This window comes from Colletotrichum gloeosporioides, assembly GCF_011800055.1.
Source record: "Colletotrichum gloeosporioides strain Lc1 chromosome Unknown consensus_52, whole genome shotgun sequence".
NCBI lineage: Eukaryota > Fungi > Ascomycota > Sordariomycetes > Glomerellales > Glomerellaceae > Colletotrichum > Colletotrichum gloeosporioides.
In genome coordinates, this window is record NW_025544697.1 from 533,649 (window position 1) to 556,675 (window position 23,027).

General features: G+C 47.8%; 5 protein-coding genes and 1 pseudogene across 6 annotated transcripts; 4 read left to right on the forward strand and 2 right to left on the reverse strand.

Annotated features, from left to right (window-relative positions):
* Nucleotides 1-913: 913 nt before the first annotated feature.
* Nucleotides 914-2,947, forward strand: GCG54_00008475 (General amino-acid permease GAP1; the record flags this gene model as incomplete). Its single annotated transcript, XM_045408441.1, has 8 exons — nt 914-1,061; nt 1,122-1,192; nt 1,247-1,374; nt 1,432-1,619; nt 1,675-1,857; nt 1,909-2,172; nt 2,232-2,647; nt 2,708-2,947. The coding sequence occupies 8 exons, from the start codon at nt 914-916 to the stop codon at nt 2,945-2,947; spliced, it is 1,638 nt and encodes a 545-aa protein (XP_045263131.1).
* Nucleotides 2,948-3,348: 401 nt separating this feature from the next.
* Nucleotides 3,349-5,337, reverse strand: GCG54_00008476 (Alpha-1 2-mannosyltransferase alg9; the record flags this gene model as incomplete). The annotated part of the gene is made up of 4 exons (XM_045408442.1): nt 3,349-4,404; nt 4,456-4,875; nt 4,992-5,193; nt 5,270-5,337. The coding sequence occupies 4 exons, from the start codon at nt 5,335-5,337 to the stop codon at nt 3,349-3,351; spliced, it is 1,746 nt and encodes a 581-aa protein (XP_045263132.1).
* Nucleotides 5,338-13,000: 7,663 nt separating this feature from the next.
* Nucleotides 13,001-14,154, forward strand: GCG54_00008477 (Nucleoporin POM33; the record flags this gene model as incomplete). The annotated part of the gene is made up of 4 exons (XM_045408443.1): nt 13,001-13,070; nt 13,140-13,155; nt 13,320-13,543; nt 13,601-14,154. The coding sequence occupies 4 exons, from the start codon at nt 13,001-13,003 to the stop codon at nt 14,152-14,154; spliced, it is 864 nt and encodes a 287-aa protein (XP_045263133.1).
* Nucleotides 14,155-15,022: 868 nt separating this feature from the next.
* On the forward strand, nt 15,023-16,896 carry GCG54_00008478 (annotated as a pseudogene). The gene has a single exon. A coding segment is annotated over exon 1 (1,874 nt).
* Nucleotides 16,897-17,559: 663 nt separating this feature from the next.
* On the forward strand, nt 17,560-18,078 carry GCG54_00008479 (uncharacterized protein; the record flags this gene model as incomplete). Its single annotated transcript, XM_045408444.1, has 1 exon — nt 17,560-18,078. The coding sequence occupies one exon, from the start codon at nt 17,560-17,562 to the stop codon at nt 18,076-18,078; it is 519 nt and encodes a 172-aa protein (XP_045263134.1).
* A 3,668-nt stretch (nt 18,079-21,746) lies between these two features.
* GCG54_00008480 (uncharacterized protein) lies at nt 21,747-22,052 on the reverse strand (the record flags this gene model as incomplete). Its single annotated transcript, XM_045408445.1, has 1 exon — nt 21,747-22,052. One exon carries the CDS (start codon nt 22,050-22,052, stop codon nt 21,747-21,749), a length of 306 nt encoding a protein of 101 aa, XP_045263135.1.
* Nucleotides 22,053-23,027: the final 975 nt, after the last annotated feature.

Genomic DNA, 23,027 nt, shown 5'->3' on the forward strand with positions numbered 1-23,027 from the left:
GAAAGTGGCTTGACGAGGGTACCGGAGAGGGCTCCGGGAGGGGATCCACTTACCGGACACCCCTCCGATGCGACCCCACCATCACTCAACATCAGTCCGAGCTTGGAGATCTCTTATCGGACGGGTGTTTGCCATTGTTATCTAGAAGCATGTCGCGATGACGATCGGTGGCCGGGGGTGTCTTATCTGAGCCCCGGTCGAGTATCGGAATGTGAGGACGTGGCCGCGTATTCCCGGTGACGGAGGACTGATGAGGGACATGAGCTGGGTGGTTTGACTCGTGGGCTGCTTCAGAGCTGTAAATAAGTGATAAATTCCCCAAGCAGCTTGCTCAGGTATCAGTCTTTTAATGTTTTTCTCAATCAGACAGGTGATGGACGAGGTGTACTTACGACGAGGGATTAGTCCTCTAGACACACAGTCCTACCACACTCTCGACGGCATGCTTCTTGGCAAAATGTTTCCTTCCCATCTCAACGATTGTGCCATTGATAAGAAGCTCCCAGATACTGCACTTCAACCTGCATGAAGAGAAGTGACGTCTCGCCCATGCCTTTTGCCGACCATTAAAGTCGATCTCTAGCCGGCCGCATGCTATCATCAGGGGAGAAGACGGGAAGCAGACCCCCGGCCACCGAACCAACAGACGCGACATCACCTCTGTTGATAAGAGATCGGCCGAGTTTCTGTCAAGCGAGCATACGTCCAGCATGCATTTCAGGGGCGCAAATGCTAGGGGTGAAAGATAAAGTCTTTAGATTGTGCGACGGGCAATAGCTGTAGGACGGAGTACGATAGCTGATAGACTTGAATAAAACTGAAGCCGAGCCGCCAAGTTCTGGGCGATGCTTGTCGTTTCTTAGCAGACTCTTGTTTCTCACTTGACTTTCGGTGAAATTTGCGTCATATCAAGATGGCAGTTGAAGAAAAGAAGCTGGACATTGCCGATGAGGCTGTTCAGCCGACCTCCAGCAACGGCGAGGGGGAGCATAGCTCCTTATCGCAACATCGTCCCCTATCGCGGGCACTGAAGGGGCGCCATATGCAGATGATTGCTATCGGTGAGTCAAATCTGACGATCGTTGTGGATGAAGCTCAATGAAGAATTTCATGAACTCCAGGAGGCTCCATTGGTGCAGGCCTCTTCGTCGGAACGGGAGGAGCCCTGAGGACTGGTGGCCCGGCAGCTCTGGTATATTGACCTCAACTTAATCCTGATGGGTGATGAACTAACCCTTTTAAATAGCTCATTGGCTTCATTATCATCGGGTGCATGATGATGTGCACCGTCCAAGCCCTCGGAGAGCTAGCCATCATCTACCCGGTCAACGGAGCCTTCTACGAATATGCCGTGCGATTCATCGATCCGGCCTGGTAAGCTCGCCCTTGGGGTATGACTCCAAGTCTAGATCCAGCTGACTGGTGAATAAGGGGCTTTGCAATGGGCTGGGAATACTCCATCGGTTGGATGGTCACTCTCCCTTTCGAGATCACAGCCGCCGGCATAACCATTGAGTTCTGGAAAAGCAGAGAAGAGGTTAACCCGGGTGTCTGGTGCGCCGTCTTCATGACTCTTCTGATCGTGATTCAAGTCTTTGGTGTGCGAGGGTATGGCGAAGGTATGCCTTTGACACTCTCTACGGCCCAGCAGCCTACGCTAACGCCCACTCAAAGTCGAATTCATCCTTGCAATCGTCAAAATCATAGCCTGCATCGGCTTCATCATCCTCGGCATCATCATTAACACAGGCGGCGTACCCACCGATCCCCGTGGTTACATTGGAGCCCAGTACTGGCACGACCCGGGCGCTTTCCGTAATGGATTCCAGGGCTTCTGCTCCGTCTTCGTGACAGCCGGTACGTCCATCACGATCCTGCTCCTGTATCCTCAAACCTAACAGTCGACAGCATTCTCCTTTGGCGGCACGGAGATGGTAGGCCTCGCCGCCGCCGAGGCAGCCAACCCCCGCAAGACTCTCCCCAAGGCGTCCCGACAGGTCTTCTGGCGCATCACCCTCTTCTACATCCTCAACATCTTCATCATGGGCCTCATCGTCCCGTCGGACAGCGACGTCCTCCTCGGCGCAAGCGGAGCCAACACCAAGGCCTCCCCGTTCGTGCTCGCGGTCCAGCTGGCCGGGATCCAGGTCCTCCCTCACATCATCAACGGCGGTGCGTCCCTCTCGCCCTTCTTTCTCCCATCGAACGCAAGCTAACATCAGGAACGACAGTCATCACCCTCGCCGTCATCTCCGTCGCAAACTCCTGCACCTACGGCTCCACCCGCGTCCTCCAAGCCCTCGCGCAATCCGGCCGCGCGCCCGCCATCTTCGCGCGCGTCGATAAGGACGGCCGCCCCATCTACTGCGTCGCGCTGCAGGTCGCCTTCGGCTTCATCTCATTCATCACCGTCGCCGCCGACGGCAAGACCGTCTTCAACTGGCTGCTCGCCGTCACGGGCCTCTCGGGCCAGTTCGCGTACGCGAGCATCATGCTGGCGCACATCCGCTTCCGCAAGGCGTGGCGACTGCAGGGCCGCAGTTTGGACGAGATTCCATGGCGCTCCGCGCTAGGTGTGGCTGGGAGCTACGTGGGCGTGTTCCTGGTGGTGTGTTCGCTGAGCGCGACGTTTTACTCGGCTTTATACGTAAGTTACTTGTGATCTTGTGAGATGTTTCGAGGGTTGTGTTGCTGACATGGGGATTAGCCGGTTGGCGGGAGCCCGAATGCCGAGTCCTTCTTCCAGAGTTACATGGCGGCGCCGATTACGCTTGCGCTGTTTCTCTTCTGGAAGGTGTACACGAGAGACTGGGGTTTTGGAGTTGATCTGCGGAGTGTTGACTTGGACAAGGGCAGGCGGCGGGAGGAGGAGCTGGAGGTTTATGAAGTAGACGAGGTTGAGAAAAAGATTCCGATGTGGAAGCGTATCTTGGGTTTCTTCTTCTGAGGAGCCCACGGTACAGCATAAGCACTGGTGTGGAAGTTCAGCATCACATGTGGGAGATAGACTAAGCTGTTGTATGCTTTTATTTTGTGGTATCAAAGGGCTGTAACCAGGCATATTTCGCTGATAAGGCGTGTTGCCTATGCTCAGGCATGCATATGTGCTCCCTCTCCAATCTTCACAGTCCGATTGCTAGTTGCACGTCAACTTGATGCGACCTTTGTTAAGGTACACTCGGCAACCTGATGAAGAAGCCTGCCTAAATGCTTGGCCAGCAATCCCTCTGTTGGTTGATGCCATTGCTGAATCGCCCTTTCGAAGCCACTTAACGCGTCAAGAAGCGCCTTGCCATGGCAAACGGGCCTACTTTGGGTAAATGACCTTGCTGGAGCTCTGAGGACCCATCACTTCTTGTGCTTGAGAAGGCAATGGCGGCCCCACTTGCGTTGAAACTTTTCGGGAATGAAGGGCAGGTCTGGAACCCAGAGTGCTCTGGCGAGGAAGTGTGTGTTGGCAGCATCCAGGAACGGAACACATTTCACAACCTCCCAGTGCTCTTCATCGGCAATGTAATCGGGCTCGTTCGGCGGCAAGGGGTCGTTTCGCTCGGGGTACTGAGTATCGACCAGGAACCCGCAGGTCCTCTGGTCAACGTACTTGCCCATGTCCTCCTCGTTCCTGTCGTTCATACCCTTCGTGGGCATCCATGTTCCACTCCAGAAACCGAAGCCAGTACGGGCTTCGGCAAACTCTCCAGGAAGGAGTCCTCGGAACTCGGAGCGAACGAACTTGGCGTGCATGTCGCGGGGCAGGAAGTAGGAAGACGGGAAGCGGTACCACTCCTTGCCGAAGCACACGTTATCACCACGGAGGCCGAGCCCCTGTTGACCGCTGACACCCGCTCCAAGTGGCGAATAGAGCCTCATCGGGGCAGAGTAGGCGGACCAAATGCCGTAGACGCGCGAGAGTCCGATGTCGAAGGAAAGCAGGAGCACCAGACTGACGGTGAAAAGCTTGAGCTTGGCAGGAATCTTACCAACGAGAGTCTTGGGGTCCGAGTTGCCAAGAGCCGCCAAAATGATGTGCAGGGACATGGCAGCATTGAGAGCAAGGAAAGGGTACGCGGGGTACATGAAACGCTCTTCCTTGTGCGGCTGAAGGGTGAAGATGCCGAGCCAGAGGTAGAAAGGTGAGATGAAAACCAGCGCGCGCAAGCCTGTCTGGAAGCCTTGTCCTGAAGGTGAAACCAGCTTCTGCAGGACGAAAAGGGGGAGGCAAACAAGGGCCAAGACGAACCAAATGTTGAAGTTCAGGGCGAGGTTGCGGAAGTAAAAGTCCCAAGGCTCGGTACCGTACAACTCTGGGCCACCGGTCTCCGAGAAGATGTTGTACTTGACAATGTTCCAAGATGCGACCTCGACCTTCTTGTAGAAGAAAGTGTTGATGCATCCATCAAAGAACTAAGTGGGTTAGATACGGTTTGTATCGCAAATTTTCAACAAGAGGCTTACCATAACGATCAAGCCAGCAATCACACCCCTGACGACGCGGATGATGGCCTCAATGAAACGATCCTTGTCACTCAGCGCAGCGAAGACAGCCTCCTCAATGAGGAAGGGGAAGGAGAGGGCGGCAGCAAAAGGCCATCCTACGACAGCTCCAACAGCAAACCAGAAAATTCCGTGGGCAGTCTTCAGTCCACCGCGCCAGTTCATGAAGGACGAAGCGCCCAGCATGGCCATGTACATGGCAAAGCTGGAGGGCAGATAGGCGGTGCTCGCATGGAAGTTGCCTGCGCTGAAGACCGTGGCCAGGATGAAGAAAAGACCAATGCGCGCATTGAGGGTGAGGCTGATAACACGGAACAGCAGGGTCTGGCACAGGGCGCAGCCGAAGGCCAGAGCATATCGAATGAAGTAGAACTCGCCGACCTGGGTCGGTCAGTATGAGGCCGACAGGTTTGGTATCGTGGGAGACACATTGGACTTGCCTTGGTAGACTGGGGCAGCAGACGGCGGATGTTGCCGGCAATGGCATGCAGACTAACATAGAGCCAGCTGCGGATGGCATATGTGGGAGAATATTCCCATGTCTGGAGGCCGTAGCCGTGGGAGAGGTAGTGGGTAGGCTCGTAATAGTTGAATGTCTCGTCGCAGTCTTGGATCGGGGCGAAGAGGGCGGAGATTATGTTGGCAGCCAGGAAGCAATAAAAGGCTGAGATGGGCTCGATGGCGAAAGGGCTGGGCGGCCTATCGTGAGGGTCCTGTTAGTGGGCGTCGCAGGAGTGGCTGCGCAAGCAGCTGGGAATTCAATCGGACAGCTTACTTCTTTCTGGCATGGCCGGCCTCGGGGTGGACGAACTCCCTCTGCGGAGGAGCAGCTTTTGGCGGCATCGTGGCGGGTTGTCACGGGCGGAGTAGGCGAAACAACACGGGCCGTCGAGACGATCAGTTGTGGTGATGCCACGGAGCTCCAATTCTCAACAATTCAGATTTCGGGGAGCTGTGACGCCACAGCTTCTCAATTGACAGGGGTCTAGACGGACAGTTCTGATTTGGCGGTCCACACTGTATTCAGCTGCGAAAGAATGCGTCCGAGGTACAGTGTTGACAGCAAGCTGACGGCGGAGAATTTGGATTGGCCAAAGCTGGTGGATCGGAGCTGCAGCTGGCGCACAGACCAAGGGTGTGATGATGACGAAAGGAAACAAGCCGGGGTGTACACCTCGCAGGGGGGTCTAAAAAGCAGGCAGGGGGCTGTGGCAGTGCTGGAAGAATAGATCTTCTGGGCTATGTAAGCATAACTTTCCCCTTATAGTCCACTCTACTGTATCTAAACTGTCCCTAAGCTATGCCTATATCTAAACAAAACAAAGACTGTATTATAGTGGAACATGATTATGATAGATGTTAATAACAGAGTTATGTTATCCCTGGTATATGCTATGTATATGCTACGACTGATAGCTTATAAGAAAATACTTACTGCCTTTCTCTTCTGTGCGATAGAGATATACTATGTATATGTAGAACCTATTCCTAAAGTATACTATTCTTAAGCTAAATATCTCTAATATCTTAACTCTATTCTTTTAAAGAATCTATATATAATAGACTTTCCCTTAACCCTAATTAACCTTACTAGCCCTTTAGCTATATTTATAGATAACGATCTATTTTTTAACCTTGATGTTTTTTCTACTTTAGATGATACTGAGTAATAGGAAGAAAAATAGAGATAACTTGAGGAGAATGATCTTATTATAAGCTTAATTTATTATATTACCTACTAGCTTAATACTTAAACTTATTAGTATGACGATTTATCTAAAGATAATATATAGGATGAAGGGGGTATACTTTGTGAAATGGGCTTAACTGAGGTAAGCTTCTTTTTGATTTATGCTACCTATATGCTTTATATATGCTAAGTATATATATAGGATGTGGTTGGGACTTGGGGTGTTCTTATTACTTGGGGTGGAGGCTACTGAGTTACTGCATATGTTGTGTATGACTATCTTATTACCTTAGTATATTTTGAGATTTATCTTAATAGAGTCTTTTACTATATTTCCTATGATGTTTAGGATGGAAACTTTTTACGTTTTTATACGTAGAAGCTTATTCTAGATATTACTTAAACTATTTAGTATTTAAATTATAGGAACTCTAAGATTGCAAAGAGTTTATATTTGATTTTAGGGTAGGTTTAGTCTTTATATATGCTAGGTATATGCTAATACTATTTTAGACCTAAGAAAGATATAAATTAGGTTTAGTATTAGTCTTACTAGTATAGCAGTATTAAGTATTGTGAGTTTGTATACCCTCTAGTTATAACTCTAAGTATAGTATAGGATAAGGGGGACTTTGTTAAAGCTTTATAGGAACTATATTCTATAAAGGGTACTTATGAGGCTCCTGAATTAATTATAGATAAGTTAATTAAATATATATAAGAGTTTATACTTAACCTCTATATATACTATGTATATGCTAATAAGATGGACAGCTTCTATGTAGCTTTTTAGTGTGAATAGTAGAGGTATCCTAATAGCCCCTGTATATAGAAGCTATAGTTTTTATTTTAGAAACCTAGAAGGACTTGCTAATATTAGATATTTTAGATGTTTAAACGATATAGTGTAAGTGTTATCTCTATATCTTTCTAGTATAGGCTGAGTATATATATACTATAGGTTTTTTATATTAGTTGCTTAAAGCTAAGCTTTTTAGAGTTATGGCATTTTGCTTATAGTATACCTATTAGGTAAAGTAGGGTTGATATTAAGTATCTTTATGGTATGATTGAGATAGGTGGCTAGCGTGAGGTTAGGATGGATTATGTATATATTGGAAATATGGAGGCAAGCTGTTAAAGCTGTAGTAAGTAATAGATATAGGGTATTATCTGTATATACTCACTATATACTAGGCTTCTCCTACCTTTAAGGTAATAGTAGGATAAACGTATTGCTATATGGAGTTAAGCTTAACTTCTATATACCCCTTAACCTTGCTAAGTTTCTATTTATCTTTCTCCTTGCATGTGGCTTATATATATATATTCTACCCCCTCTTTTATAGCTACCTTTATACCTTATAAATAAAGTAGTTCTTAGCCTCTTAAATAAGCTTGATATTGCTACTATTTCTGCATATATACTTCCTATATCCCTAGTATATGCCTAGCTTAAGCTGACTCTATTTATAGGCAGGCTCCTTCTCTATCTAGGCATATGCTAGATCTATAACTGATTTAGGGTTGACTTACTTTAAGCAATAAGTGTAGCTTTTAATAATGAGGATAAAGTAGCTGTCCTCTTATGGAGGGCTTATCTTCTATAGTTTCTAGCTAGAAACTTATATGCAGGTTAGTTTATTCCTTATATATACTACGCGTAGGCTAACTATATATAGGGGTTCTGCGTGAGTTTGCCTTTAATAAAGTGAAGCCTGCGCAAGAGCAATAGATTTACGAAGTTTAATAGCTTCTAAGTGGGGATTTCTATATTATCTGCATAGCATAAGTATATGCATATGCATTTCAGAAAGCATGATATCTTGAGGTTGATATGTCATTTAAGATGGTGTGAGGAGATGTGAACCTGTTTAAGGTTTGTGGGTAGTAAGAAGGGTTATAGCGTATATATTATATATATACTATATATGCGACGCACTTGCTAACTTTATGCTCTGTAGATCTTGAGTTATATGCCTATGTCTAGATGAATATAGACTTACGAGAGGGTTATACTATTCTCTTTAAGCGTACTTTTGCTTAAATTAAGGTAGTCTCTAGCCTTCTAGTTTAATAGGCGTATATATACCCTGCAACTTATAATACAGTGCATACTATTATAACTGATATAGATATAAAGTAAGCTTATAGTAGGTATATACCTTGCAGATGCGCTATATATGCTGATGTTATGCTAGTATTAGGCTTTAGTGATTACTTATATAAGTAAGACCTATTATAGACTGCTGAAGAGTATCTATAGTATTTACTTATATTCTGTAAAGTGTATATTCTCTGAAACTAGCAAAAGAGGTATCTAGACTACCTTACTACTTTAGAGCTCTTTAGGCTTTAGGAAGCAAAGGATAAATAAGAATATCTTCAGTATATGCAGAGCATATATGAGACTTGGCTTAACGTTAGGTCCTGGTTTGCTGGGAAGAAGAAGGGATGGATTATGGCTGCCCTTATCTAATCCCTTAGTAAAATACTAGCTTAGTGGTGGACTTTTGTATAGAAGCATACTAACCTTATAGAGTTAAGTTATGCTTAAGATAACTTTGCTATTAGTTGAAGTTAGCTTCTACTTTAAGCTGTGTTAGGGTAAGTATATCTTTTGCTGATATACTGTATATGCTAAGGTGAGCTTAGGACTAAGCGTGCTGTGTTCCAGGCTATTTCCTAGTAGCAGCTATACCTAGGTTAAAGCCTATATATATGGAGGGATAACTTAAGGTTAGCGTGTATTATAAAGAGCTTTCAGTAAACATATTAACGTTAATAATAGTATATGTAGCGCTACAAAAAACACCTATATATCCCTTATAACCTATTTAACCCTCTAGACTTACTAATACTAAGTTTAGTACTTGGGTTAAGTATATAGAATATAATCTTAGTTTAGGAATCACCTGAGTAGAGTATATAGTTAGTATATGCTCCGCCTAGGTATAGCACGCCCTTTCTATTATCACTACTTACTCTCTACTTATATTAATATTAGGTTAGAGATATATAAGATTTAAATATAGAATAAGTAGACTAGGAGCTTCTTCAACTTAAGTAAAAGGCTTATAAACTTTATACCTAGAAGTATAAATATGAACTTTAGGAAGAGATTACTTAACTTAAGTAGGAACTAGGTGATAGTGAGGATAAGCTGACTATAGATAAGTGATAGGAATAGTATCTACTATATATAGGTACTACATACCTCTAGTATATACTTAACTAAGATATGTAATTTTATATATACTCTTACTAAGATAGTATTTATAGGATGGCCTGTGTATATATAGAACTATGCGGGAATAGTAAGAACAAACTTATGTTAATTGAGAATTGTAGTGGATCGCGTATATGCAGAGCATATGCTGGTTGTGGTATCTTAGCTATAAAGAGAGGTGTCCTGCTGCTTCGCAAGTGCATATGCTGTGCATATGCGCAGCATATTAAAAGCTAAAGCTAACAAAAGATCTGCAGTTTTCAGGACTATTACGTGTATTATCTATACATACCTTCTATATATACCTAGTCCCACTCCTCCTCTAATTTATCTTCCTCCTCAGGTAACTCTTGCTCTTTCTGCTCCTCTTCCTGCTCCTCTTCCTACTCTAGGGGAGGCTGGTCTAAAGATATAGTTAGTATATACAGCATATATATTAAGAGTAAGCAAGAAATATATTGCGATAAGGGCGTAAGGAAGCAGTAGTAGCAGCTATATTATTACTCTTACCTAGCGTATAGTTAGCATATGTATAGGATAGGAAGAGCATAAAATATACTTTTGGTGGCCTTCTTGGGAGTAATATAGGGTCCTAGACTAAAGTCAGCTTCTAGTGTGTATAGGTATAGTATATGCGGAGCATACTCTTGCTGGGGGTCTGCTGGCTAGGGGATGGGGGTGTGAGCTCATACGTATAAGCTATGCTAGCCTATGTATAGTGTCAGTATATATAGAGGTGAAGCAGGGTGTATAATGAGGTTATACCTTATGCTTACCACTAGATGGAGTTCTAGTCTTAGTAGTAGGGTAGGTAGCATGCTATGAGTAGGTTAATATGTTCTCTGCATATGCAGAGCCTGTTCCTAATTCCAGCCTTATTGTGTTGTAATTGCAGTCTGAGTTGTACGTTATGTTAGGTAAGGGCGAGTATGATCTATGCTTAGTATATACTCCCTCTACATTCTGAACTACCTTTAAACTAGACTTAGTGTGAGAGTTTAAAGATAATTCTGAGGAATAGGAGAGGGGCTTGCTGAGATAGAACTTACTCCCTCTTTGCCTATAGTATGAAATGGTTGATACAGGCTGAGAGAGTGCAGTTAGTTTATATGATATATATAGTAAATATATAGTAAGTATATAGTATCCTCTAGCTGTGTATATATATGACTTATGTAGTGGAACTGCGATCTAAAATTCTGGTGGAAAATTGGATTAATGCAGCTGTGTTTAATGTTAGTACTGCATATGCATAGGTGATGTAAAGGTGATGCAAAGGATGAACTTACGTAAGGGCCTCTATCTTATCAGCTATTTAGCTGATAGGGCTATCCTCAAGGCTGTAGCTAGATGATATATTAGCATAGTATATATAGAGGAGGTGTAGAGTATATATGCAGGCTCCCACAGGAAGATGGCGTTATGCTAGGTGCTAGAGCGAATAAAGAGGCGCAGGGTACTGTGCAGAGTTAGTGCATACGCTAGGTATATGCTGAGATATAATATACTTTATGCCCGCTATGATCTCTGGGCTACTAAGGTTGATGTAACTTAGGTTAGTAACTGTATTAAGTTAGCATATATACTGCGTAAGCTAGAAGGAGAAGGATATACTAGCGCTAAAGTGCTGCTAGTGAGCGTAGTGGTGTTACTATAAGAGTTAAGTTAGAAGGTGCTTAGTATATATATAGGATATCCTGCATATATAGCTAGCTAGGAGCAGAAAACTACACTACATATGCGGCTACTACTAATATTAACTATATAGCTAGGATATTATTAGTATATGCAGAGATGCAGCATAGTAGATATTAAACTCACATATAACTGTTTATACTAAAGAGGCGCTTAGTAGGGTTAGGTGTAGCTATTAGACATGCTTAGTATATGCTGAACCTATAGAGGATAACTTAAGATATATTTGCGTTTATAGCTAAGGTGATGTTAGTAGGGTTGGCTTGGGATATGTTAGCCTGAATCTAGGTATATGCATAGGGTATGCTAAAACCTACTAGTAGGCTGGAAGTTGGGGTTGTTGTTGACGATTAGACTTAGAATACGTTAGTTTCATAATAGTTTCAACATAAGCTTTATATATGCTGAGTATACTATGGAAATAGCTGAACTAAGGATATGGATTAACTGCGTTATTGATGTTAGGGTTAGCGAAATCTTGAGTGGATATCTAGGATATTATCAGTATATGCTGAATTGATGCTGAAAGGGTGCTTTTTCTACCTTAGTGTTAGTGATGTCTATTGTGATTGTGCCTAGAGGAGGAAAAGAAAAAAGAAAGCTTTAGTGGAGGAGATGTAAGGCATATGCTGAGTATGGGCTATGCGTGGCTAGGGTAGGGACTAGGGCTACGCCTGTTTCTAAGGCGACGTATGGCTCGCTTACGCAGAGGCCCCACTTACGCGGCTGCATAACCACGGGGAAAAAAAATCACTGTGTGGGTAGGCATAAAGTGTGCATAACGCGGAGGATCTATTTTTCCGGCACGGCCACACCCCTGTGGGTCTTTTTTAGACCCCCCTGCCAGCAGCACTCCGAACAAGCCGAAGATTGTGGCTTGACACCAACAGGGAAGTCCGGATTTAGCGTCAGGTGGTGATGAAAGAGCGTCTCGCAGATGCGCGCCCAATGAGTCCAGAGCAAGGCAGAGGCACCATTTGCCTGGGCTACTTAGCATTCAGCACTTAGCACCGTGGACGACTACCTAGTTGCTGCATCAGCGCATCAGGCCATCCGCATTGGTTAGCGGCTGGTGTTTTGCTGATACTGGGCTGCAGCCAGAGAGCACGGATTCTATTCCGTCGTCTCATGTCTCCCTTTACCTGAAGGTGTTGAGCTCAGATGTTTCCACCTCGTCGGTGTCAAGGGGAGAAGAAACGATGGAAAGTAAACAAAAATAAAAGGACCAGAGGGTTCATCTTTCCATGCGCAAAAAATGACATGTGAGAGCTGTCGCATTGATGATTCGCAGGTGACACTTCTTGCAGCAAAGAGCCCTGTCCAAGGCCGTCATAAAATTTGGAGCCCTTCACTTCTCAGCGAGGAAACAGGCCGCAGATCTGCCGCTGAAGTGCCCGGGACCCTGGACTGGAGTTCAGCTGGGTTGGTCGTCGTACCGCTGTCTGGTTTTGCCGGGGTCACTGTAACCTTTCCTCCCTCCCGCCGCCGATGACCCCTCCCTCCCAATTCCGTGTCAATTCAGCGCGCTCCCGGCCACTCCAGCGTCCAGCGAAGAAAAAAGGGCAGCAGCTGGCCCGACCAAAGGGAAGCACAGAGAAGGAAGCTGTGACGCACTGACGCACCGACCACCGCTTGCCTGAGTCCAGGCTCCATTTTCCTCCACCTCCACCTTAACCAGCCACTCCACCGCCCGCCATCACCTCAACTTCTTGCGCATTCTGGCCAGCTTTCCAAAGTCAACTCCAACACCACCAGAAAAAAGACACACGACACAGAGCTTTGCACTGCGTCGCAAATCCCATCATCCTTTGCGAACCTGCTGATTATCAGCATCAACAGCTGTATACCACATTTCAAGCCTATCGCGCCTACCGCCAGAAGAATATTGCACGATGGCACCCCCTCCGCCCGCCAGCGTCCCTCTCACCCAGAGGCTTCTGCTTCTCGCCCAGACCCTGCAATGTATGTCGACTCCAAACTCCCGTCTGCATGTCTGAGTGCGGCATATGCTAACCGTCTATCTCCAAACAGTCGCTTGGTTTGCCGGGTACGTACAGATCATTCCGTTTGTCCTTCGAGCTTCATCCGTATCCCTGCGACCCGAAGAACATGCTGGTCGCGCCTGCGGAGCAGGCTGGGGGACCGGGGCTGCATCTTTACCGATGAGAACTTCTTCCTGGGGTCGGCATTTGCTAACAATATGTTCGCCAGACACCTGACTCTGATCCTGTCCGTTATTCGCTACTCCTTCTCCTACGTTACCTTCAACTACTACAGCAGAGTCGCCCGCTGGAGTTACCGATTGGCCTTCCTCTCCGCCTGCCTTACCTACGGTATTGTCGTCTACAAGACCCTGAGGGCTCGCAGCAAGGCTGGAGCTAAGGCGCCCCAGAGCCCCCTGGCTCTCATCGCCGACGAGAATGTCCAATACCTTGGTAAGCTACTTCGTTTATTCTCTGCGTCGTGTTGCTGCGGCTAACTGGAATCTGCAGTCATGTCCCTGGTCTGGCTCTTCTCACCCCAGTACCCCCTGGCTATGCTTCCCTATGCCATCTACTCCGTCTTCCACGTCGCCACCTACACGCGCGCCAACGTGATTCCCACCATCACTCCTCCCAAGCCCATCGCCCCGGCTGCTGGCGCTTCTCCCGGCGGAAAGCCCCAGTATGCGCACAACCCCATTGCCGACAAGATTGGCGCTTTTGTCAAGGAGTACTACGACGCGTCCATGTCTGTGGTTTCCTCCCTTGAGATCCTCCTCTGGGTTCGCCTTTTGCTCTCCGCCATCACCTTCCAGCGCCGCTCCTGGATTCTGATTGCCATCTACACTGCCTTCCTGCGTGCCCGCTTCACCCAGAGCACTCACGTTCAGAACTCGTTCGCCATGTTCGAGTCCCGCGTTGACTCCGCCGTTGGCAACCAGGGTACTCCCCCTGCTGCTCGCCAGGCCTGGGACACTGTCAAGGGAGGCGCCCGCCAGTTCTACGCCTACACCGACCCTAACCGCTACCTCAGCGGTACCGCCGTCCCCAAGAAGACCTCCTAAGAGCTCAATTTGGCAGGCAGAATGCGCAACAGTCCTAACGACTGGTGCATGATGCTCACACATCTTAATTATACGATATCGCATCAGGAGCGGCTCGGCCGATGCGATGGGCCAGGCTGCAACTCCAGCCATGATAAGAATGTTTCCTTCCAGGGGAGTATGTAAGAAACGGTTCGGGGGCAAGGATACAAGGTAGCAACGGAAAGGAAAGAAGAGGAGATGTTTTACGGCCGATCATTGTTCAAACGGCTTTTCCGCGACTCATTCTGGCTTTTGGAGTGTCGGCGAGTTTGGGACCTGGACGAACCCAGGTTGCGCTCTGCATTACACTATGATTTCAGGTTTCCCGCTTCGCTCTCTGGCTCTGGCCATTGTCTACTAGTTTGTTTGCGCAATACATCAAAACCCGCATGATTAAAGTATTCATTCCACCGTTTGCTTCGCGCGCTGCGATGTGTGTGGGCGCTGATAATGTAACACCGATATAAGGGCTAAGCACATGTCGCCAAGCATCCGGGAAACGAACGCTCTAGACACCTAGCCACACCCAAAGTGGCGTAGCTCGGTCTTTCCCTCCCCTGGTATACCCCACTATCAATGACGTCGCGCAGCCGTCGCGCACACCGACGTCAAGCCTCGACGAGCTGCACGCGACCAAGGCGCAGGCGCAGCTAAGGAACCACCCGCAAAACGTCAGGAGGCCTTTCGACTTGGATTGCACCTCCCTGGACCGTTCATTTAATACAGCTGCACTGCAACAACCTTTTTATTCTTGGCGCGCGACCCCGTCCTAAACCTTGCTCCGCTTTCCGATCCAAGTTCCACGTCGCATTCAAGGTTTCGGGTTCTTCTTTTTTCTTTTCTAGAAATGGCTTCTCTATTGCGACAAATTGTCGCAGGGCCTCGCGCGAGGCACGCCGAGTCCGATTTGGACTTGTGCTATGTCACATCCAACATTATCGCCACGTAAGTTGTCCTCTTCGCCGCAATGATCAGGGCGTACAAGAAGCTAATGATGATGTGCGAATCAGCTCCGGTCCATCAGGGACGTATCCCCAACGAGCCTACCGAAACCCGCTCGACCGCCTCGTCACCTTCCTCGACGAGAAACACAAGGACAACTGGGCGATATGGGAGTTCCGCGCTGAGGGCACTGGGTACCCAGACGAGGAGGTCTACGGGCGCGTGAGGCATTACCCCTGGCCCGACCACCATCCGCCGCCGTTCCGCCTGATTCCCATGATCATGGCGAGCATGCGCAACTGGCTCAACGGCGGCGACCTTCAGCAAGGCGATGTTGCAGTCAGCAAGTCTGACGGCAAGAAGGTCGAGGGAGGCGATAATCAGAGAGTTGTGGTCGTGCACTGCAAGGCTGGCAAGGGGCGCAGCGGGACTGTTTCTTGCAGCTACCTGATCTCGGAGTGTGGCTGGAAGCCCGAGGAGGCGCTGACGAGGTTTACTGAGCGGAGGATGAGGCCCAAGTTCGGCGCTGGTGTGTCTATCCCAAGTCAGCTGCGCACGATCACGTATGTGGACCGCTGGACGAGGGGAGGCAAGAAGTATGTGGACCGCGCTGTTGAGATTATGGAGATTCATGTTTGGGGTCTGCGTAGCGGCGTCAAGTTTGATGTTGAGGGCTTTGAGGACGAGGGCAAGAAGATCAAGGTGTTCCACACGTTCAAGAAGAGCGAGAGGGTGGTTATCGAGGGAGATGCACCTAGTGGAGGGGGTATCGGGCGTATGATGACCGATTTGGCCAGCGTGGGAGTCAAGCCTACAGAAAAGGCCCCCCCGGAAGCGCCTTTGGCGGAGCATGCCAACACAAACCACGCCAAGGATGGTGGAAAGAAGGAGGAGACAAAGGAAGACGGGGTGTCGAGAAGCAAGAGCAAGAAGTTGAGGAACGCCAAGACAACGTCACTTATCAGGGATCCGACGGCGCCTGGACTGCAGAAGAGGAGCGAGACGGAGGCGAATGGCAAGGAGGATGCTGAGGAAGGAGAGCCTGGTGGCATGGCTGTCATTCTAAAGCCCAAGGAGGCCATTCACATCCCGAACAGTGATGTTAACATCTCTGTCGAGAGAAGGAACAGGACGTCGGCTAGTATGGGCTTAACCATGGTCACTGCGGTGGCTCACGTCTGGTTCAACGTCTTCTTTGAGGGCAACGGCCCGGAGCAAGACGGCAAGCCCGACGCCAGTGGCGTATTCGAGATCGAATGGGACGCGATGGACGGTATCAAAGGATCCAGTAGGAAGGGATCCCGCGGGTTCGACAAGATCGCCGTCGTCTGGCGGGTTGCTGACTCCCACCGCGCCAAGGACGGTGGCGACGAAGTTGGTCCTGCCGAGGGGGATGTCGTGCAGCAGCCTTCAGAGGGTTCTCCGGTTCCGCAGATGAAGGCTGCTGACTGGAAGGGCGGCAACAAGGAGGACCCTACTGCCGAAAAGCACTTGGGCCTGCGGACGGAGAGTCCCGAGAGCGCGGACGTGAGCCGGGCGAGCAGTGTCAAGGACGGTGTCGTCAAGGATGGAGATGAGACTGATTCGATGGAGGGCGTGAAGACTAGCGGGCCATATGGCGAAGAGATTGAGGCGAAGGACGTTGATGTCAAGAAGGTCGAAAAGGAGGTGACGACTGAGAGCCTTAACAAGAAGGCTGACCCGGGGCCGGAGTTATTGGATTCTCCTGATACCGCCAGTGGAACGACTGCTGCTGGAAGCACTGAGATCAAGAAGTAGACGAGAGATAGGTGCATGTATCGGGATAATACCATGATAATGAAGGAGCATTATGGCTGTAGATTTTCAATTTGTATCAATATTTTCACGACAAAATCTCTCCATAATGATCACAATATCCCCAAGAATCAAGAGGCGCGGCGAGGTTCGACGCTTCCAAACGCTCTACGCCAGGTGCTGATTCATAACATAATCACTATCTCGACAGCCTCTCAAAATTCCTCTGAGCCATATGACTAACTGCTTATCTTTTGCAACCTCAATGTAGCGGATAATTGCAACGCCTTGCCCAGATTGCATGCTTTACTGTGGTGCGCGAAGACCACATAATCAGGCAATCTTTGCACCGCCCTAGGCGTTTTCGCTGGCATCTCTTAGATGGCCACGTCGGTAGGTCAAGCAGGCTGGGGATGGTGTCTGCCTCCGCAAGTGCATATCAGGCTGTGGGGCGGGCCAATGAATGTCATCGCCAGATCTCCTTCCGATGCAGAAATGTTGGATGCTGTAATCAGGCTCCAAGAGGTCCCGGTAATATTGTTATCCCCTCTTCTTTTCCTTCTTTCTCCCCAACCCATTTTATCAGGACCACCCCTCCGAACAGCATTTCATGGAGAGTTGAGTAGCAATACTCCTCGAGTCCTCCTCCGCTAGCTTAGTCTCACCATGGCCGAGCCCCTGAGTATTCTCGGCGGGGTTGCAGCCTCGATTCAGTTGGTCGAGTGCGCAGCGACCGCATTGCTAGGGACGATCAAGTTCATCCGAGATCTCCGCGAAATACCCAAGAAGACAGCTTCCCGAGTCGGTGATGTCGAGAGATCGAGCGAGAGAGTCAACTACATTTGCAGACATATTCTCAGCTCAGGATCACTCACAGCCGACCATATTGGGCCTGACGCGGTGACCCGCTTGTCCTCTTTCTTCGAGACCTTACGAATAGCTATCGACGAAGCGGAAGCTGTCCTCAAGTCGCTTATTGAGGCCTCAAATTCAGACAAACACACCAAAGCGTTGCGTTTGTGGAGTTCCCTGGTATCATCGACGCGAGAATCCAGTATTCTAGAGAAATTGCGAATAGTGCATCAGCTCAACTCGGAGCTCACCATCGAGCTAGAAATCGTGGGTCTCATGACCACAGCAGCAACCAGGTGCGTCAATTTCGGACTAGCAGCTATGAATCGATAATGCATCTCTGTCTAATACTCTTTCATTCTAGATCTACATTGAACCAGACGTCCTCTATTATAGAAAACCATCACGCCGAGGCCCTGGTGCATTTCGACTCCATGGAAAATACAAATGCATCTATTGCAGTGTCCGCCAACTCGATGAGGACTCAAACCAGTCGTATCAACTCTGATCTCAGCCGTATTGCCAGTACAGCAGACTCAATCCATCGCCACACATCGGATATTGGCTCAAACATGCAGTCGCAGTTGCAAATGACTCACGAGAAAATGGTAAGCATGATTCATCAACAAGAGTTGAAAATGAGTGACGAGCTACGCTCCATTCGCGATGAAATACTGCGCGCGGTTTCCGGAACCGAATCCCGCAGAACGGAGACATCGCACATAGGCGCCGCTAGTTCTGATGTTCACCATTTGACCCAGCAAGACCATGTCTTGTTGCATGACAATATGGCAATATCTTTGATGCGTTACCCAACAGTTATGAGAGATGTTTGGTGCCTATCTGTGGACAACAGGAAGCGTCTGGGGCACTGCCTATGTCAACCAAGAACTGCACGCAACATCACGAGGATATGGAGTCTCCGATTGGAGAGCTTACGAAGATCGGAGCATCAACAAGACTGTCCTTTATTTGGCTCTGGGTGCCAGGAATGGAGCAATTCGATGAGTGCCAGCCTGCACCCATTCTTCAACAAAGTGGTGGAAGTATCGTTCGGCGCAATTACTGGGCCTGGCGTATGGACTATGTTGCCACCTTTAAAATTCCTGAGAACCATGCGGCGTTCAACATCGCCAATATTTCAAGCTTTTGACAACCTCCTGGAGTCTTGCACAGAAAAGGAGCCATCGCAACCCAACACTGAGAACCAACAAAGCGACTCACACCAAGTACTCTGGGCCAGGAAAACGTCGTTTTCTTTAGAAGTCCCATGTTGGAAGCCTGGTGGACTTTGCGACTTTCCTAAAGCAAAAGACAAGTTCGAAATTTCATGGAAGTACCGGACAGGGGAAGATTTGGAAGCGATTAATCAGATGCTTCGACAAAACATATCGCACGGAATACTTTCTGGATCAGAGTCTGATGAGAACGGATTCACCGTATTTTTCGTAAGTGCCAAAGCCGAAGTGAACTCCAAAATCTGACCTCACCCTCGACAGGAATTTTGCAATCTTCTTGTATTGCTTGGTGATCAATGGAAAGACTTCGAGCCGCAATTGAGGGGTTTGCTAAACACGATTCTGCGATCAAACGTCAACATTCAGGCTACGACAACATTTATGGAGGAATTAAGGCATGTAGGAATCGCGAATTATCATAGGTAAGAAGTATCCCACTAGATTTCAAACCTCGTTTAGCAGGCTGAGCTAAATCGCATGTTTCATTAGTGCGTCTTGGTGCTGCAAACAAGTCACCGCAGCTTCGTATCTTATTGACAGGAAGTATATGCTTTTCCCGTATACTGATTGGGAAGTACCTTTTCATAAAGACTTATCGGATGCGGGTGCGTTCGAAGGTACGTCGAACTAGATTAAAGCAACTTTGCGGGCCCACGGTCTGACAAGGAATTTTGGTACTAGCACTTGATTACGACATGCTGAGTCTGGCTATCATGAAGCGATCACTTGATGAAGTGAAAGTTTTGGCACGTAGAATTCCGGTCGGGTCCCGAACAAATAGCGTCAGTGATGATTTAAATGTTTCCTATCTGCAGCTCGCCATAGGATGGATTGAAGGGATCGAATTTCTCGTCGCAGAATATTTCAGCAGGGCCGCAGCAGAAAGGTCGGCATGCAGCGCTCGAGATGCCGCTTCGCTGCATGCGCTGTTGGATACAACAGAGAAAAGGGTAGACGCTTCATTGGAACAACTCCTATATTGGTCAGTCGCTGTAGAGGATGACAGCTCGACTATAGGAAATGCTGTTGCGTCCGGCAGCCGCGATGTCCTGAGGACATTAATAACGGCGTTAAGAGACCGGCGAATGCATCTCTATTACACAGCCCTGGAGCTTCTCTCAGCAACTGAGATCAGACAAACCAATCTCACGGAGTCGACATTTTTAAACGGCAACGCGGAGTGTGCTTTCAAGCTGCTGAACGAAAAGCTAGTTAGCCTCTTCAATATTTCTTTGAACGCAACACTTGATATCCCGCCCGTGGACTATTCTGAGGTATCATCTCCATACCACTTTATAGACGACCCCTGGCAGTTCAATCCTCGGAACGCGTCCCTAGAAACCGTTGCAGATGTTCTAGATGTCCTCTATGAGTGCGGGTTTGTGAAGGTCGACGAAATCGACAAACGAGGAGAAACACCGATGTTTGCAAAGATCCGAAGAACCTTTTTCAACGCCTGGGTAAAGAATCACCACCCTGGCGCAGAAGATATTGCGGAGTGGTTTGTCACCCATGGTGCAAGTGTGATAAATCGTTCTAAAGTGGGTTGGCCGAACGTTCTCTTTTACCTCGCCTTTAGCGGGTCTGAGAAATGGCTTGAGTGGTGGTCCGAAAATTGGGCAGGGTCTAATACAAAAGATGCCGTCCGTGACTTGCATCTATGTTCAGATACCTGCAGGTGTTACTGCTCATCTTATGGATGCATGTCCATACATCTGCTTCTCCGCTGCTATCATCGAAGTCGCGATCGTTGCGTACACTACATTGGTCGAATCGAGTTGTCCCGGCGCTGGATACATAAATGGGACATTTGTGACATTCAAGGAGAGATTCTCATGAAAGAAATGACTCGGTTGGAGCTTTTCGAGAGACTGGGGATGGCACATACGTGCTGCAGACACGTTGAAAGCTCATACGGAGCCTATAGGGGTTCTTTCGAAGTCAAGTATATGTCAGACTCAGATCAGCAACTGATACAAAGCGACGATGCAGAGCTGATGGCACAACTCGAATGTCTCATGGAACACTACGAACAGTGGAGATCACTTTTTGGGGGCAAATCGGAGACCTTTCACGGCGTCTGGTGGAATGTGGTAGACGACATATTGCCACCGCTGCTACCAGTTGAAGAATGCTATTCATTGCACAGGGCTTCTGACGCGATGGCAGAAGCAGAGCAAGAAATCTTTCGCGCCAATGGAAGGGAGTTGAGAGAGAAAAGGGAGAAAGAGGTACTATGCCAGACTGGTTTCGAACATTTTGAAGACTTTCAAACAGTCATTAAAATCCACTTCAAGAAGAACAAGCTGAGGATCTTTGGGGGTCGCGATTGATGCCTGAGAGCATTATTAGCGTTGACGCCATGGCGTCCCTTGTTGCGTTATGGCGGAGGACTCTTGGTTAGACGTTCCTGCACCGCCATCTGGGGGGAGATTGCAAACTATTAAGCAATATTGATACACGAGAACTTTTTTCATATCATTTACATGTACTTTAAACTCCAATGCAAACTGCTAGGACTCACCTGTAGCTCTCTGTCCAAAGCGCAACAGTTGAATACGCTACACGCATAGTTTTGAGAAGTATGTATTTGTTTCCAAGGATAGGACTTAAAATCGCTGTATGTCTGTGTAATATGCAACAGTGTTATGAGATATGAAGTAAGTTAATCAGTTTTACAAACGGTTTGATGTGCTTTTGTCACTTGGATAGTTCAATTGCTTTGGTAGGTAGGTAGTTGCGATTGATTTCTACTGCAACTTCCTAGCTCCTTCTGATACCATTTTGGACCAGAGGCTTCATTGTAGAGAAGGCGTATCTCGCAATCTTCCAGCTCCCGCCCTCCTTCTTCATGATGAAGAGCTCCTGATTGGCATGCTCCTCTGACTCCTGTGTCGCCAGCATCGTCTTGGTTCCCTCAGCTGTAGTTCTTGCAAATGCCCAATCTTGGGACATGACAACGATCTCATCAATAGAAAACTTGATGACCAGTTGGATGCTAGAGAATATGCGTGTGTAGGACTCGCGAAGAGCTGTAGTGCCTGCGGCGGCTGCGAAATGTGGCGGCATGATCACGCCATCGGAAGTGTAAAGAGCCACGGCTTCTTCCACATTACGACTCTTGAGGGCCGCGCCGTAAGCATGAAGAACAGCCGTAATACTTTCTGTTTCGGACGAAGACACTTATGTATGTGAGCAGGGAAAGGTGCATGGCGGGGGAGCAACATACTGGTGAAGATAACCTTTCAATTCATAGACAATCAAGAGCGGACTTGAGTGGGTTCAGTACGATGATTGATTCATCTTAGATGTGATGAGACTAAAAATTTACTTATACATCACGATGAACCGTAGGTGGGGTGGCTTATCATGGCCGTAAGTGGGAGACGAGCACATAAGATGGGGGTGGGGCTTGTTTTCCCACTTCTGACTGATGCATCTCCGCCTGTAAGTGGATGACAGCGAGAGATGGGGAATTGAGACAATTTCAAAAGAGAGATTTCCCTAAGGCTTGAAAGGAAAACTTTGGCTCTTCGTTTCATCGATCATTGAGTCTAACGGCGGGGGGCTTGCCCTGCTTTCCGCGGGTCAGCCTGATCTCCCCTCCCTCCTAAGGGCAGATGTTGTACAGCTCCGTCCATTCCGCTCAGAAATGAAAGCGAACACTGCGTATTCAAGTAACATCACTTCCCTAAGGCGAGCTTTATCTAGGCTGATGAAAACGTGACCGAAGCACCCAAATGCTCACCAGTCTTTTCGTCAACTGTCAAGATGACCTACTCCTTCGGCGTGGCAAAGTCATCATACAAACCTAGGATTGACTGTCGCACTGCACATATACGAGAGTAGCATATATGGATGAAGTGATCAAAATACAAATCAATAAAATTTAACTGTTGGCTCGCAGGGGCTTAAGACAATTCTTCTCATCACGTTGCAGATGGATCTCGCCAGTATCCATGTACGCGTAATTATTTCACAAGATGTTTCCATAAGTCATATGACTCTGGCCGCCTCGGCCAACATCACGAAGGTAAGTAAGTG